The sequence below is a fragment of the Hippichthys cyanospilos genome, chromosome 6, assembly GCF_059441005.1.
Source record: "Hippichthys cyanospilos isolate Australia breed blue-spotted pipefish chromosome 6, RoL_Hcya_1.0, whole genome shotgun sequence".
Lineage (NCBI taxonomy): Eukaryota > Metazoa > Chordata > Actinopteri > Syngnathiformes > Syngnathidae > Hippichthys > Hippichthys cyanospilos.
Window position 1 is genome coordinate 20,790,698 of NC_142374.1, and position 16,791 is coordinate 20,807,488.

Below are 16,791 nucleotides of genomic sequence, written 5' to 3' on the forward strand. Positions count from 1 at the left end.
GTGCTTCAAAAATATTACAAGTGCTTCATGAAGCTTCATATGTCAGTCAGTACCTCCAGAGAATTCTCATCTTTTAAAAGAGTAATCACAATAATAAATAATAAAATCTAGTCAAACATGTTTTTTTTGATGGAGAGGAGCTGTCATCCTTGACTAATGCTTACCTACCGAAGCCAACTGAGTACTGTAGTGATAATTGTGACCATTGGATGGCAGTGTTTCCACACTTATAACATAGCTATTGTCTACATGCAACTCGTAGTAAGAAATAGAAATCAATCTTTCATCAGATACCACCCATTTCTAAATAGACTTAGTACACAATATTATGTTGGCTTTGAACGTGAGTGAATGCTAAAAATAGAGGTTTCCTTTTCCAATAACGCTTGGCACTGAAAGAGTTAAAAAAAATGCACTTTAGGGTCAATTGTTAAAGAAATGGATTGAAAAAGGAAAAATACTCACCCTTGATGACGCATTCCTGGGATTTTTTTTTTTTTTTTAGAATCAAAGAATCTAATTTTTTTTTCTTTAAGAAATCATCCATAGCTCAGTAGATTTGCTTTGAATGTGAGAACAGATTTAGTCGGGGACATTAGTCGGGCTATTATACTGCCACCTGGCGGCCAACAAACACACCAGCATCAGAATCACAATGGACCATGATGAAGATTGTGATCATTATTCCACCGATATCGATTCTTAATTGTATTATTTTGCACGGATGTTTGCCTCTCGCAAAACAAATTTCCAACCCGCTTTGTTTCCGGTTTTTTGGTTCGTCATCAAAATGTTTTCTTTGCAGAAAAGTGAAAGGAAAAAAAAATCCCCACGTTAGGTTCATAATGTGAAAGAACAAAAGAAATGACAGAGAAGATTGTTGTAGGCTACAAATGTTTTATTATTACTTTAAATAATGTCTAAATAAATGGTCAGAAGACATGCTTGTGTGACTTTTCCAATATCAAAAATACAACGGGAAGGAACAAGATGGGGGGGGGGGGTTGCAGTGCTTTTCTTTTCTTTCAGGTGAATTGCGAAGAAAAGATATTCATCATTTATAAAAACAGAAAACAACCTGGATACATTTCTAATTCTCAACCTTTTTGTTTTTACTACGTAAATTAATGAGAAGCAAAATCATAAAAGAAGACACAAAGGGCGGTGTACGGTGGGCGGGATCTGGTGCAAAGTGGGACCAAAAAACAGCTCAAATGTATCAACAAGTCCCTTTGGTTAAAAACTGTACTAAACGTTGTCTTTTGTGTCTCTCTTTGCTTGTTTTGTTTACAATCTAACAGTGAGCTCGGAAAGTTCTACAGAAACAACAACACGCTTCGGCCTTAAAAAGTCTGAAACTATTTACAATGTATTTACAAAGTGTACGTGTGTGAGCATTGGCTGTGGGCTTTTTATAGCTATTTAAAAAAAAAGTTGTCTTCCAGGGCGGCGAGGCTGATGTGTGTGAACAGAATTATATATAATATATATAATATATGTATATATTTACAAGACGTAACTTTACAAGGGTGCACTTTTAAGTCCAAACAGTGTTGTGAAGGGACAAAACAAGAAGCGATTTGTGATTGGGCGGTCGCTCCCATCCAAAAATCTGGGAATCTTGTTTTGTCCCCCCCCCCCTCCCCAAATAAGTGCACTTGTCCAGCATGTCCGGGCTGGCTTAAAACCCTCCCTCCCCTCGTGTTGGGGTCGTGTGGACGGTGGAATAGTAAAAGCGGGCCTTTACTGTAGAAAAAAGAGACGCTATCTTGGTGAGTGCTGGTGAGCGGGATGAGACCATTCTCAAGTTTTGGCACCCTTGTGGAGGAGGGCGGGGGGAGGAAATGTGTTCCCAGCTAAAAACGCTGGTAGTTAAAAAAAAAAAAAAACAAGTCACCCCGCCACCGCTGGAGCAACACGCGCACATACCGCCTTAAAAACAAAATTCTTTCCTGACCTGGAGTCGCTCGCTACGGGTTGTACTTGACGCGGTATTTGCTGACGTTGCGGAAGTGGAGGACCTCGGGCTGGCGCTCCGTGCTGCAAGGCAAAAGTCCGTCCCGGCCCTCGCCCATCAGCCACTTTTCGGTGTCGGCGGCCATGTCCGCAGGCACGTGCTCCTCGGCCCACGCCGCCACCCAGGCCTGGAAGCGCTCGTGGAGGCGAGTGCTCACGCGCTCGTGGGACTGCGGGCCAAGATGGAGGATATGTTATGCCCGATCGGGTGCGAGCAATGAGAACGTGTCAACCCCTACCTGGTGCGCTCGCATCAGCGCGGTGCGTCGGTACATGTAGTCCTCCGACTTGAAGACATAGACCATCTTGTAGGAGTTGAGTTTGAACATGCACTCCATCTTCTCCTTGTCCAGCGGCTTCTTGCCTCCCTCGCCGGCCTCCTTGTCCAGCTGTTCGCGACACTTTTGGTACTTACGGATCCGCCGCAGATTCCTGTCGACAGCAACAGTCATGAACATGTCTTTCTTGGTCCTTACTACGATTATTTAATAAAATTAAATAATTTTCGGGTGGGATTGAAATCACTATTAATAAAGTCTTAAAGGGACACTGTGTAAGATTTAGATTGTTTTTTATTAAAAAGGAATACATTAAAAGATTATACATTTCAAAAACTTGCATAAATGTGTTCTTAACGACCAACAGTATGTTTTAAATAAAATTGTAGGTCAAGTTATTAATAAATTATATTACCTGGAGGGGTGGCACTTTCATGGAGACTGACATGTTTGTTATCGCTATGGAAAATATTAAATGCAGCACCTCCTGCTGTCCGTAATGAAAAACGGCCCAAATCTCACACGGCATCCATTTAAATAAGCAAAACCTTTATTGCTTTTATCATAATTGTTTTTCTTTATCTTTTATTGTCACAAGTCTTTGGATTTACTGGGCCAACCAGGGATTTGGGGGATACCATTAATATATTAGTATGGCAAAAATGTTCTTGGATTTCTGCATCCATTGAAGCCTTAAATAAGGACTATCTTTCTACCTTTCATCATAAGTATTATTTATTGCCATTTCCACAAGATTTAGGGGTTATTGGGTCAACTTGCATTCCATGCCTTGTCATGTGGAGATGTCTGTGCATATGATTAAAATGAATAAATAAAGGTCTGTGCAGACTTTAATTCAGCAGACGAAAAAACAACATTCAGGGCTAAGGCGGTGCTTGGACAAAGACAATCCAAATGAAAGAAAGGTATTTGTGTGTCTCACCTGGGAAGAAAGACGGGCTTCTGGGCCAGATGCTCCCTCAGCTCAGGTGTGGTGGTGTCCGGGTTCAAGTAACGACCCACGTAATCGGACCACCGCTGCAGACACAGAAAGTAAGGGTTATTAAAATTATTGTGTAATGTGAGGAAATGGAAGGCCCAAAAGTCGTGAGGACTTCTGCTGGTGGTGTTTCTCACCTCTGCCTCCAGGGGTTCGTCAGAGTTTTCCTCCTCGGTGTCGAGCAGCTCCAACGTCAGCTGCACCAGGCCTCTGTTCCTTACAAACATCACCTAGGAGGAAACCAATGCAAAGGTGATGCATATGTAACAAACACTTGTCGGGTGAAGTCATGCAGGGTGACTCAGCAAAGCCTGGACTACCATTTTGTCTTGAACGCATTTGCTCAGGGCGGCTTGGTAGAATAATGGTTAGCATGTCCAGCACAGAACTCAAGAGTCCCGAGCTCAAACCCAGCTCGCTCCAGCTTTCCTGTGTGGAATTTGCATGTTCTCCCCCAGCCCGCATGGGTTCCATCCATCCGGGTACTCCGGCTTCCTCCCACATCTCCAAAATATGCATGGCACGTATATTGGACACTCTAAATTGTCCTTAGCTGTGATTGGTTGTGTAAATGGTTCTTGGCCCCTCTGTGCCCTGCAAATGTTTGGCAAGGAGTTCAGGGTATCCCCCACCTTTCTGCTTGTAAACAGCTGGGATAGGCGCCAGCAAGCCAGCGGCCCTAGTGAGGAAAAGCGGCTAAGGAAAACGGATGGATGTCTTTGCTTACCTTGAAGCAGTTCTCATCCGACATGAGTTGTTCTGCTTTACGCTGGTAGGCGCCCTCCGGGGTGCTCCGGGAAGCCATTGTGGACATGGAACCCCCGCAGGCGCCGTTGGCGCTCTCGGCTAAGTAGAGGTCCGTCACCTGAACGCAGATCTCGTCGCTCACGATGTGCTGGAGCTATGAGGGCACGGGCAAGTACAGGGTTCAATTTGGGGCAACAAAGGCGAGTATGTGGTACCAACAGGAGACAAGAGGCCCACCTGCCGGACGATGCTCTGTATCAGCTTGTCCATGGTGAAGGCGATGTACGCGTGAATGGTGAACATTTCTCTCAGCGAGTCCTCGTATTGCGAGGCTTCCATGTTGCCGTCAAGCAAGTTGCGAACCATCTCCAAGAAGGCAGAGTAGTAAACCTCCACATCGATGTCCACTAGAGGGAGATTCACGATGCACAAATATTAGTTTGCTTTTTCAGAATTAGTAATGGGCATAACCAGGTTTCACCATCCGACATTGATATTAGTATGATACCAACCCCCAAAAAGAAAACGGATTATATCAGTCTACATCCTAAATCTTTAATATGTGCAATTATAAACAATTAGATATAATAGACAGTACTGTATATGGGAGAGTACCTTTACCAAGTATTAAGTAGTAAGTATTATTAAAAAGAAGTAAAAGCCTGTATCATTCCGGGGCGGTATGGCTCGGTGGTAGCGTGGTCGTCTCCCAGCCGAAAGACCGTGGGTTCGATACCCCGACCAACAAGGCCATGTCTAAGTGTCCTTGAGCAAAACACTGAACCCCCAGTTGCTCCTGAAACTGCGTCATCAGTAGGTAAATGACTAGTTAGTGTAAAGCGCTTTGAGTACCTAAGCTAGAAAAGCGCAATAAGTGAAAGTCCATTTACCATATTGTATTAGATATTGGTATCGACTGTTTTCTTGGCACACTTTTAAGATCATGACCTAGAGATTACAAATCAGAAGGATGTAAAACTGCTGTTGATTTTAAGAAAATGTAAGGGAAATGCTATATTGGAATAAGTAGGTCTTTTGTCAAAATGATCCGTCTTGTTTATTCATTTATTGTCATTACTTGGTATGTTATCTGTGAATCTTCAAGAGTTGATGATACTGGTATTGATGTGAGAAAATGTTGTCTTGAACATCCCTATTAAAACTGTATCAAAGCATTTATCCATCCTGTGATATCCTAATCCATCTCACAGTACATTAGGCTGCAGACTTGTCTCTTTAGGATGAGTTGAATAAACCGGGAGCACACCCACAAGGACAAACAATCAAGTAAAATGTAATTCTTTCCTTGCTTCTGCTCAAAGTCAACCAAAGCCCCAATTTCGGTTGACATCATAAATTTGGCCTGTTTTAATACTGCCTCTCCATCTATGAGATTACTCACTGGGCTCCTTGAGTCTCAGCTGGATGGCGGGATTGTCGTTCTTTTCCTTCTTGAGTCCGAGGACTTCCCGTTCCCATTCCCGTTCGCGCACGTCCTCTTCAATCTGTCGCTCGGCCTGCCAGTAGAGGCGAAGGAGTCGCGAGCACAGCGTGTGGTGCAGACGCAGGAAGATGTACCAGTTGTTGTTAACAAAAAAGAGGTTGTAAGCGTCCTCGCAGCCGCGCAGCTTCTGAGCCGCCGTGTTGCTAAACAGCAGCTTGGACTTGGCGGGGCTCCCGCCGGCCGGGATGCCATTCTGTTTCTTGGAGGGGACGCCCTCGTCCACGTCCATCTCCTCGTCCTCCTCCTCCTCTTCCTCCTCCACATCGGAGAGCTCGCCACGCTGGGCGAACAGCAAGTCGGGGACAAAATGGTACATGATCTGCTTGATCTTGTACTTGTCTTCCTTCTGAATGCCGGTCTGGCGTTTGACGTGGTGGATAATGAGGGCCGCCGCGTCTTCCAGGATCTGCCGGTCCTCGTATGAGCGTGTCAGGTGGGGGCCTGCGGGCGGGCCGCCGTTTTCCTCAGATGCTTGCTCTTGGCGCTGCAGAGCAAAGATATTAAACTCAATAAACCCCATATTAGGAGTATACTGTGGTAGATCAGCGGTTCTCAACTTTTTTTTTTTTAGCCAAGTAGGCCTACCTCCTAACCAGTGCAAAACATTGCTAGATTATTGCATCACAAATGAAAACATGCATCCCTGTAAAACTTAACAAAATGAAGACATCCAATGTTTTGCAAAAGCACCACTAGAGCACAGTTTAGCAATTAGTTATTTCGCAAGCCTGTTAATTTTCTCTTAATTTGAAAATGTACTGTTCCTAGAGCAAAATAAAAAAAGCATTACATTACATCACTATTGCATGCAAGATGTATCCCATTCCCAGTTGAGTGCCGACAATCAGTGTTGCAAATACTGATCACATTTTTGTAGTATCATTAAAGAAAGGCATTACTATTTGGAGTGACAAATTATGCCTGCCGTGTTATTTATTGTTTATTCAAACCAAAAGTTGATTAGAGATAATAAGACTGTTTTGAATGCTGTCATTCCAACAGCGACATAAGAAAAAGGGCAGAACGCTCACTTCATCGTAGATGCTTTCGATTTCGTTAAGCAGGGACTTGGAGCGCAGCACTTTGGTGTCGTTCTGCTTGAAGTTAATGCCCTGATGGTCCAGAGACTTGAGGTAATACTTTTCATTCTGCTCCCGCCAGATCTTATTGAAACCTCGCTGAGCTTCCCGCCATTCCTCCTCCTTGGTCTTTAGCCTGGGCAGAATTGGGGATAAAAATAAAAATATTTAGCTTATTAAAAGACAGGGCTCGTCATTCTGGTCCAACGCACACCTTTTTAAAACGATGGGGACGGAAACGGCTGGGTTCTTCTTCAGTCCGTCAATTATGTCCGGGGCTTTATCGCTGTATATCCTCTGGATGGCTTTCCGGTGCACCACTTCAGAGGAACCGCCCAACGTGTTGTCCAGGCGAAATTTGGCCTGCTCCTCGGCCGACATCCGCGATATCTTCCGCTGCACGGTCTCTAGCACTCGGATGGTCGCCAGGTTGGTTTCCAGCACCACATCCAACTGCATGGAGGAAAGCAAAGATTTGGTTGAATAATTGTGCACGCGAGGGTCTGGCTGGTTCTCATGCACTATAGGAAATAACTCACCTCAAAGCGCTCGTCCTCACATCTGTAGATGTGCTCCTCATATTGAGTCTTCTTAGAGCTTACAAAGGTAGAGTCCTCAGACCAGGAAGGTAAGGACACCCAGGTGTCGTTTAGCACCTGTAGCCACCCACAACAAAAGAGATTGATGTCTGTACGGTTACCAACATAGTAAGATTTGGGATAAAGGTACCACCACAGTTTTTAAGAAGAATTTGCCCCCTTTACTTCACTGCTGTCCTCACCTCTTTACAAAGTGGTGTTCTCCCAGTGCATTTGGGCTGCTGATAGCTTTTGGGAAGCGCTCTGTAGCTGGAGCCGAGCCTTTTACAAGAAGCGTAGTCAATTTCCATGGCAATGCCCTCGGTGGCCCGCTCCTTGGGGTATGCCTCGATGTGGGACATTTCCCGGTACCCCAAGAAGTTTTTGAACCAGGTGAACAGCTCCGGGAATTTCCTGGAGTGAAGAGAGGGGTGGGTTAGTGAGAGAGACGTGCGGAAATGGCCGCTACACATCGCAATGCCAAGTACTCACCCTAGGAAGGGTAGCACCAGCTGAACCAGCTCAGCCCGGGAGATCACCTCCTGGTTGAAGATGGTCAGACATCGCAGGAAGTTGTCATAGGCCTCTGAGCTCCGCAAGGCCTTGCGAACCTTCCGTGATAAAACACACCACATTCTAAAACATATTTGGTCAATTTAAGACACTACATTTTGTTGGATCACCATTATTAGGTAAATCTTCATTTAATTCATTTACTAAGTGCGGATACATGTAACACTTCAGGATATTGCTACAGGCTTGATTTATGAATGATGCAGCAGACATCGATAGCTGCTGTGATAAATCCGTAATTTGCTACTTCCAGTGAGGACAATCTATAGTGGTCCTTGGAAAACCCAAACAGAATTATGTGCACCTCTGACTATAGAAAATTGATTGATAAACATAAATAAAATGGATTCTAACTAAACAATTTGAAAATTTAAAAGAGGAAGAACAAAATGGAAAATGAAGCTCTACCTTCTCAAAGAACAGCGACTCCGTTCCAACTCCATGCTTGCTGGCCTCAGCCATGGACGAATCTTTCAGATTGAGTAACTTGGGCTTCTTCTGTTTAAGCAACATGGAAAAAGTCACTTGAATGACAAAATCATCCTCCTGTGACACACAACAAAATATGTTGATGTTTTACATACCTTCAAGGGGGGCGTGGCTCCAGGAGTGGGATGCCGGCGAATTTGGCAGCCATTTTGATTGGGTCTCTGCTTATTGTTGAGCTGTAGCTTCTTTGCGGTGCCGCCATGATCGTTCCGTACCGACTCTGCCTTTTCGGCTGTTGTCTTGCTCAACAGCTGTTTGGAACAGAAAAGTTTAAACAGCTAGCCAAGCACTAGACTGAGCAAAGAAACTATATCACCATAATACAGTGGTTAAATCTTAACTTTTGTTCTTTTTTTTTTTTAAATGACATATCCCATGTGTAATAGTTTTTGAAGCACCATAACCAGCAAGAGGTATGTTTGGAGAAAAAATAAATAATAATTACAACAGAGTGCTGTGCAAACAGTGTCTTGTTCATTAAACTTTGAACCCTATTTAAGAGGTATCCCTGGACGTATTTTATCCACCTGTATGTAGATCATGTAACAGTGTTTTACTTCTGGCTTGTCTGACAGAAAATTGCGCATTCGTATAAAATCTAGCAAAATAACTCAAATAAATATGGATAACTGTTTATCAACAAAGAATAAACTGAAGTGTCGCTCACCACGGAACTGTTGGCATCGGGCAGAAACTGTCCAAATTCAGAAAGCAGGTCCTCTTGGTTCTTGAAGAGCCGGGCAACCTGAGCGTAGACCTCTTGCTCCGTCAGGGCCGGGGTGTAGTTTCCTCCAGCCTCCTTTGCATTCCGCTGCTCCTTCTGGATAATTTGACGCAAGATGTGTTAATATAAAGTAAATCTCTAGGAAATCTTTGCGGGTGAGTTCCTGTTGCTGACCTGGTACGTGTGTAAAATCTCCAAGAAGGCTTTGTAGATGTTGGGCTGACCCTGGAAGCGGTTCTTGATCTTGTTGACATAGTTGATGGCGTGGTTGAACTCCACTGGCTGGTTGTTCTGCGCCGGCAGGCCGGCAGGCATCCCGCCGATCGGCGGGTGCAGCGGCACGGGCGGGGAGCGCGGCGCAGGATACGCCGGGATGGACGGGTTGCCCTGGCTGCCTGGCGTGGACGCCTGGGGGGGCTGCAAGCGGGGACACGGCATAACGCTCAATTGGGAAATGTTTTGAGCGCAACACAAAAACTACCATTCAATAAAAGAACTGAATGTACACTGCAAAGTGGGCTCTTTTGTGAGAACTACTAAATGAAATGCAAACTCACTTTGCTCATCTTGGCTGGGACGGGCTGTGTGAGGAGCGCCGGCGCACTGGTGGTGGGAGGCGCTTGGGCAGGGTGCTGGACGCCGGGAGCACCCGTGATAGGGATGTTTTGTACGGAGATACCGTGCGGGGTAATGTGGTGGATCTGGCCGGGCGTTGTCACGTTGACCAGGTCGTTGGTCTGCACTTCGATCTTGTAGCCGGGCGGCAGAAAGGTGTTGAAGCCCATGATGAGATCGGGGTGTCCTTTGAAGAGCTGAGACACTCTGCTGATGACGCCGGGGGTGTCGATGCTGGTGAAGTAATTGTTGGGATTTTATGACCATCGCCACAATAAGGGTAATATAGAGAAGGTATACCAAACTGTTAAAGGTGTACTCACCTTTGAGACTTGAACTCTTTCATGATGTCCAGGAAGTCATTGTAAACCTGAGGCTGGTTGCCAAATTGCAACTTGACTTGGTCCAAGTACGACAACGCATCCTCCACCTATGAGACAAGAATTGAGGATCATATAAAAAAAAGTGGAAAGAAAGACAAAGAATTACTGCATTGGTTTATTAGCTACCTTCCATATGTTGGTCACTCTGAACAAACTTTAGAACCACATATGCTTTCTCAATTTTTTCCTCCACAGTTTGGGAAGCATAGACGTATAATGCAGTGGCTATCATATGGGGGTAACGTGAAGGCAGGTATAAATAAATCTAATTGAATGCAGTGACAGGAACTGCCCAATTTTCTTTTCAAAGTAAGAGCAAATAAAATTGAACATAAAGCAACTCATTGCAAAATTCTGCAAGGCGGCTCCATTTTTTTGGATAACTTTCATGTGGATGGAAATTGTCTTTGGAGATGCAATTTTATGGTAGACGAGACAAAAATAGAAGAGATGACATTACACAATTTATTTTCTGGAGGTGCTGATTGAAATAACCTTAGAGCTACCATTACAAATGTAGTTCTAAAATTTAGTCACACAGACGCGGGTGCCACAGCACTTTTAAGTCACTTTCAATACGATACCAATATTGCAGTGTAGCGTACTGTTCGATTATGGTATTGATCCGATATCAGCAGGAGAACAATACTGCTTATATAATATATATATTATATTATATATATTATATACTGCTTTCATAACAGCTGTAATAAAGTGCTTTACAAAACTTAACTTTTAACAAGAAGTGATACCACATTGAGGATCTGGACACTTCAAAATCGAACAAGGTCTCAAAAATTGCTATTGATTAATTTGATCATTTGTCCAGTGAGCAGTGAAGCTTTAATAAATGAAATGTATCTATCGTCCTGGGACTTGACTCACTTTACACTCGCGTACTCGAAAAAGCGGCGCAGACTGACCTTAAGCCTCTGAAACTGTTGCTGGCCCTGCGCCGAGGCTTGAGGTGCAGCCGCGTGGCTGTGTGGCGGCATCACCGGGGGCCCGTGGGATTGGACGGCAGCCGGGCTGTGGTGGTGGGACCCCCCGTGGACAGCTGAGCTTGGCGTGTGCCCGTGGCCACCGCTGTTCTGTGCCACCGTGGGAACCTGCGGGAAAGAATCACGTGCGTGACTTCCAGTTACCTTTTTTTTTTTTTTAATTATTTGACGCAGTTGCAAAAACATTCAGCTACAGCACCTGGTACCCCTGCGGGACAGAGTACTGGATGCCCGAGGTGGGCTGCATGTTGTCGGGTACGGCCTCGTACACCGCCGGCGGCGCCGGGGCCAGGACGCGGTGCTGGAAGGTCTCGGCGTTGCCCGGGAGGCGGCGTTGCTGGGACGCAAAAACCGTTTCCTGATCCTCCAGTCGCCGCTTCATCATGAACTCATACTCGATGGAGCTGAGAGACTTGCGGGCCACATGAGGAGAAACCATGACAATAAATCATCCTCCATCATCTGAGCTGGCATGATGGAGCCGTTTCGGTGCATTCTGTGGTGTTAAAGGACCTTCGAATTTCACCGTCAACTTTATGAATTGGTGTTCTGTATGTGATAAAGCATGCATTAATGTTCTATGGCAGTGGTTCTCAACCTTTTATCAATCATCATTGTTTTTCAGCCAAGAACACCCTATTATTATTATTTGGTGAAAAGTAAAAAAAATAAAAAATAATAAAGAGTGTGACGCCAACCATGTCTGATTCAATAAACTCTGGATCTATTTACGGCTGTATCTTTAGGCTTATTTTGCTGTTTCTGCAACGGTTTTGTTTCTTTTTTGTCCTCCGGAAAATTGCGCCATTAATGACAATTTAGGCACGTCTGTTGAAAACTTGACTAATTAAAACCATACGACTATTTGCAAAGGAGTCACAGCAAGACAATTTAGCATTAAGTTGCTTCATGTTACAACTGATTTGGTCTTAATTTGAAAAGAATAATGTACTGTCCCTGTCACAGCATTTAAATTAGTTTGGCTGATACTTGCATGATCGATGTTAAAACTTTACCCCCATTTGAGAACCACTGTTCCATGCCGCTTGTCCTTCTTAAAAGAATAGCACACTTTTTTATTCATTTTCATTGTAAAAAGGGTTAACATTTGATTAATAATCAACCTGATCATTCATTTTCCGTGTACGAATAATGCCTTTAAAAACTGACCTGTGCTCAACGTTTGGGTAACGGCCAATCACAACTCCTCGTTGGTCATGTGACAAACTGAGCTGTGATTGGTCGTTACCTGAGCTGTAAGAAAAGTCATTATTTGGCGGTTCATGACATAAACTAGTTAAATGTAAGAGTATTTTCAATTAAACCTGTGTCATTTTAACTTTAATAAAGATGTACGTCTACTTTATTTTGGCAAAATAATCTGTACGTCTATTCAAATATAGTGAACGGGTGCTTTTGCCACATGAAACTGAATCCAATTTTGTGACGTTCCACAAGCGTGGGTAACAATGAATGGAACAAAACCAAAGTCAGGGAAGGAGGTGTTTAACTTTAATTTGAGGAGTTTTGTTTTTTCCTTTTGGAAAACGAGAGTCGAGTAAAAACACACAACGACTGTGGCCAATCACGGCTACCGAGGCGCTACGTCACCGAAGCAACAAACGTGTGGGAGTCGCTCGGCTACTTACAACTTCCCCATACAGCGACTCTCGTTAAAACAAACTCCAAATTTGACTGATTTTAATCGTAATTGTGCAACTTCATTTAAAAGAAACGCATTCCCGAACATGCAAACTACCAAATGGAACATTGGCGCTAACCTAGCTTAGCCAAGTGTCGCTCGACCGCAAACCGTCGCTACGTGCTGAAAGCTAAATTCTAAACAAAATCGGTGTTAAATTCACAACATAATCAAATAGACTTTAAAAAAATGTCGTGACTTTGTGATGTGCCTTTAAATCCCTCGCGGAAGCCTTCGCCCCCCTCCGTTTTACGCGAGGCCTTGCCCCCTAAGCACCGAGCTCGAGTTCCATACGTGGCCGCCATTTGGTGGCGCATGTGCGGCATGAGGGACCCCGTCGAGGCGGTCCACGTCGACGGAGGAAATCACGAGATAAACACACGGGAAAATGTCACCGGTTCTCCGTTTCTTTAATGGAGTTTCGTATTTATTCGCATAAACTCAATCTCGTAACTCGCTTTTGTCGGGGTAATGGGGGGGAGTGTTAGCTGCTAGCTAATGTAAACAACATGAGGAGCGCCGACGCGGGGGGACGTCCGGGGGCGAACAGGGAAGCACATGCGGGCTGACTTGGTAGCACCGCAAGGCATCTGCTCGCGATTCATTCGAGTAATTATTCCAAGTTTGAATCATAATGGACGTCGTTTGTGTCTTTGGCGTGTTTTATGCGGAATACTGGGCGAGGAGCTTCGCGGCTAGCCACGTTAGCTCGCTGAATGAATTTCCAAGCTGAACTCACCCCTCTCCTTTAAGTTCGCCGACGGTGCTACGATAATCCTCGTTGGGTTTTAACCGCGATACCTCCAGCCGGGGTGCAGTCCGAAGTGATCGGTGTGTCAAACGCGACTTATTTCGTGGTGTATATAGTAAAAGAAAAACAAAAATAAGAGGAGATGAGGAGCTGCAAAGTGGAGGAAAAAAAATCTTCCTCGACAAGGGAAAACAATCTCCGTTAGGTTAGCTTGTGGGCGGAGGCGTAAAGGTCTGGGGTAACCACGCCTCCTTGATGTGTTGCCATTGGGTAATTTGGAAAGAGGTCGTCACGCAGGGCGGGGTGGCTCCCCCAGATTGGCTAGTCGAGCTGTCTATCAATGACGGAGAGCTCCCGGTCGAAGGCGCTCTCCCATTTTGACTGGGAGCGCGACAACGAAACGAGGAGACCCAAAACAAAATAGTTTGCTGTCGGTTGTTTAGCGTCAAACTCACATTTTAAGGTTTCTTATTATTTTGGGTGGAAAAATAAGTCTTACTCTCGTGTCTTAAAACACACTACTGTTCTTTGGCTTTCGACAATATTTGTACATTACAACGTCTGTAAAAAAAAAAATATATATATTTTTTTAAATTTATTTTTTGTGTTAACTTAGTGTTTTCACTGAGTATTTTGTTGATCAATTTCACCACATTTACAGCACTTGAATGTTATTAAGTGCAGTATACATAAAGTGGAATTGAGTTAAGTTCATTTTATGAATTGAGTATTGAGCTTCGGTAGAACTACTCCATTGTTTTAATCACAGTTTTTACACCCCCTTCCAAAAATCCCACTATTATCTTGGTAAATGTGTCAATATATAGAGGGGGAAAAGAGGTAGTTTTAATGTTGTAAACAAAATGATGGGAAAAATAAATGTGAGAAATGAAAATGGTTGCTGGAAATCTATCATAGTTTGATGGATTGAACATATCAACACATTACAAGATTTAAAAACAAAATATAAAGAAATAAAGGATCATCAATGAATATCATAGTTCAGTAAGGTTTACATGTTCAAAGGGATGAGGATGAAATATAAGGCCCTAACCCTAGTTTCTATATTTTACTCAGATCATGTTAATACATTTGTATGTTATTCATGTATAAAAACACATCTCAAAACAAATGGCACTAAACCTTGTAAATAATTTTCTGTGACTTATTTAGCAAGAAATAAAAGGTCACTAAATACACTAAAGAACAAGATTATGTTCTTCGAGAAATGCAACATGAATATACAAACACATATTATGATTGATAATGATAACATTTCTTGATAACATTTCTTGGAGAGCGCACATCACAAAGGTCAAAACCAAAATTGCTAAGACTGTGGCTTTAATGTAAAAATATACAAATCCAAGTATAATCTTAATCAGAAATATTTATATATAATTTATTGCTCACTGATTTGGCCACATTTAACCTTGTGTAGAGCCCTGGGGAAACACATATAAGAGCAATATTGAACCATTAGCCATAATACAAAGGAGCGCAATATGAATGATCAGTTTTGCTGGGTATTGGAACCATATAAACAGTATATTTCTCCAGTTAAAACCCTGAAGTTTAAGGATCTTAAAGCATTTAAATCAAATCAGTTTATGTTGGAGATACACTGCAAATATCCAAACAATGTTCTGCACACGAAATAGAATGAGTAACGAGGGGAAAAAAAAAATTAAAAGCTTGAATCACACTAAAGAGTAAGTGTGTGACAAGATATGGTGTACATTTTTGGAACTGTCTTGATGAAGAAATCAAAGCTGCTAACTATTTGGCACACTTTAAAAAGCTTAGTAAAAATCACATTCTGCGACATATGCAGAAGAAAAAAAATCATTAGAGGTAACATTTGATGATTGTTTTTCACTTTTTAGTTGTGATAAAAGCAACACGACTGATATGAACAATGGTTTTGTTAGTATTCTAATGCAGCTTTGTCTTTGATTTGGGGAATGATTTTTATAAGTTCTTTGAACTTCAACACACTTTTTTAAATGGCAAAAGCAAGCTTGTTTTTTATTTTTCTGCTAACATAATGCTTAAAAATACTGTATATCGTGCCGAAAGTGCTTTGACCAAATTTTTGCTGAAGTTGATCGTCCAACACTTGCTTCGACTATCGGTCAACCTTTTCCGGGTTATACCCCGCCCACTTTTTGGGGAAAAAAAACACAACCAATCACGTCGCTGGCTGGTTGTTATAGCATCGCCCACGATAGGCGGAGCTTTAAACGCCAGCCCGGGATTCCTCCTCTGTCCTCGCTTTTTTTTTTTTTTTTTTTTTGCTCTCCCCCCAAAGATAAGGTCGGGACAGTTACAGGACCGGGCAAACGTCCATTAGGCACAACATCCGCACGCGCTGTCTACAAAAATGTATATTTAGACACCGCTTCATGCGTGTAAATGTCACCTTTTATTGAACGGTGCGCGATCGAAGCACCGAACAAAAGGGGCTCCCTTACTGCACAATGCTAAAGTCATTCGGCGGCTACACGACGTCGAGGTGCATTCAATGCAACAAGCTGCTTTTTGGGGGGTTCATCTGCTCTCATTGCATATCGTCAAAAATGTCGAACCACACCACAACAACACATCCTGATCCTCCCCTCTACACACGCGTCCCCTCCTCCCATTTGCAAACATGCTCGGTTGGCCATCAAAACAAAGCAAAACGCACCGCGCAACCACGCTGCGCCGATCTCCTACTATATAAAACGCACCAAAACGCCATGACGATGTTATGTAGTACACTATACATTACGTTAGCGCATAAAAAAAGCATCCAAGCATGCGGTCGTCTAGCCACAACAAACGCTCGAAACGCCGAGTTAATCATCATAAGACTTACAAAGTGCACTCGTGTGTCTTAAAAAAGGTTGACTTTGGGGTTACATACCCAGTAGGGATTAAGAAGAGACTTCGAACTCCAGACGTTATTCGTGTTTGGAACAAAATAGTTGAGGCACGCCCCCCTCGTCCATTCCCCCGCCCACCTGTGTTGCGATTGGTCTGCGTCACGCGTTACGTCACTAGATTTGAAGCGAACCCGCTAAAATACACGCACACTATTTACGGAACTGCGAACCGTGATTTTCTTTCTTCATTATAGAAACGTCCATGTACTACGCACACCAAATACAGCACGGTGGTACCTCCACTTCAAAATCAAAATCTAAAATGTTTTATACAAAACAAACTAGCCAGTGTCATAAAGCACAAATGGTGCAGCAACACATGTAGACAGGAAAAGTAGAACTCACAGGCATATTCTCTATGCTCCATGAAAAACTTTTGATTGCGTTCCATCGTTAATTGTTTGTGCAGATTGCCCTGTTTGTA

General features: G+C 43.4%; 1 protein-coding gene across 2 annotated transcripts; it reads right to left on the minus strand.

The window, feature by feature from the left end:
* Window positions 1–877: 877 nt before the first annotated feature.
* On the minus strand, window positions 878–16,387 carry LOC148422753 (paired amphipathic helix protein Sin3a-like). Of its 2 annotated transcripts, none has more exons than XM_088417503.1 (21): window positions 16,349–16,387; window positions 11,187–11,399; window positions 10,910–11,095; window positions 9,927–10,033; window positions 9,546–9,837; window positions 9,163–9,405; window positions 8,932–9,084; window positions 8,360–8,515; window positions 8,184–8,273; window positions 7,695–7,813; window positions 7,406–7,616; window positions 7,164–7,280; window positions 6,839–7,077; window positions 6,577–6,760; window positions 5,444–6,029; window positions 4,279–4,448; window positions 4,022–4,195; window positions 3,432–3,524; window positions 3,238–3,332; window positions 2,256–2,448; window positions 878–2,186 (listed from the first exon to the last, which is right to left on the minus strand). In XM_088417503.1, the coding sequence occupies exons 2-21, from the start codon at window positions 11,370–11,372 to the stop codon at window positions 1,971–1,973; spliced, it is 3,810 nt and encodes a 1,269-aa protein (XP_088273629.1). In that variant the 5' UTR covers window positions 11,373–11,399; window positions 16,349–16,387; the 3' UTR covers window positions 878–1,970. The 2 variants fall into 2 exon arrangements, with proteins under 2 accessions (XP_088273629.1, XP_088273628.1); XM_088417502.1 differs by lacking the exon at window positions 16,349–16,387 and adding an exon at window positions 13,429–13,625.
* Between the last annotated feature and the right edge of the window lie 404 nt (window positions 16,388–16,791).

Bases quoted from the DNA above. Each gene is read 5' to 3' on its own strand.
- LOC148422753 (XM_088417503.1), bottom strand. From the start codon at position 11,372: ATGATGAAGCGGCGACTGGAGGATCAGGAAACGGTTTTTGCGTCCCAG. The intron at 4,449-5,443 runs GTGAGTAATCTC...ATCTCCCTCTAG, and splicing joins GCTGAGACTCAAGGAGCCCA to TGGACATCGATGTGGAGGTT. The intron at 3,333-3,431 runs GTGAGAAACACC...CTGTGTCTGCAG, and splicing joins ACGAACCCCTGGAGGCAGAG to CGGTGGTCCGATTACGTGGG.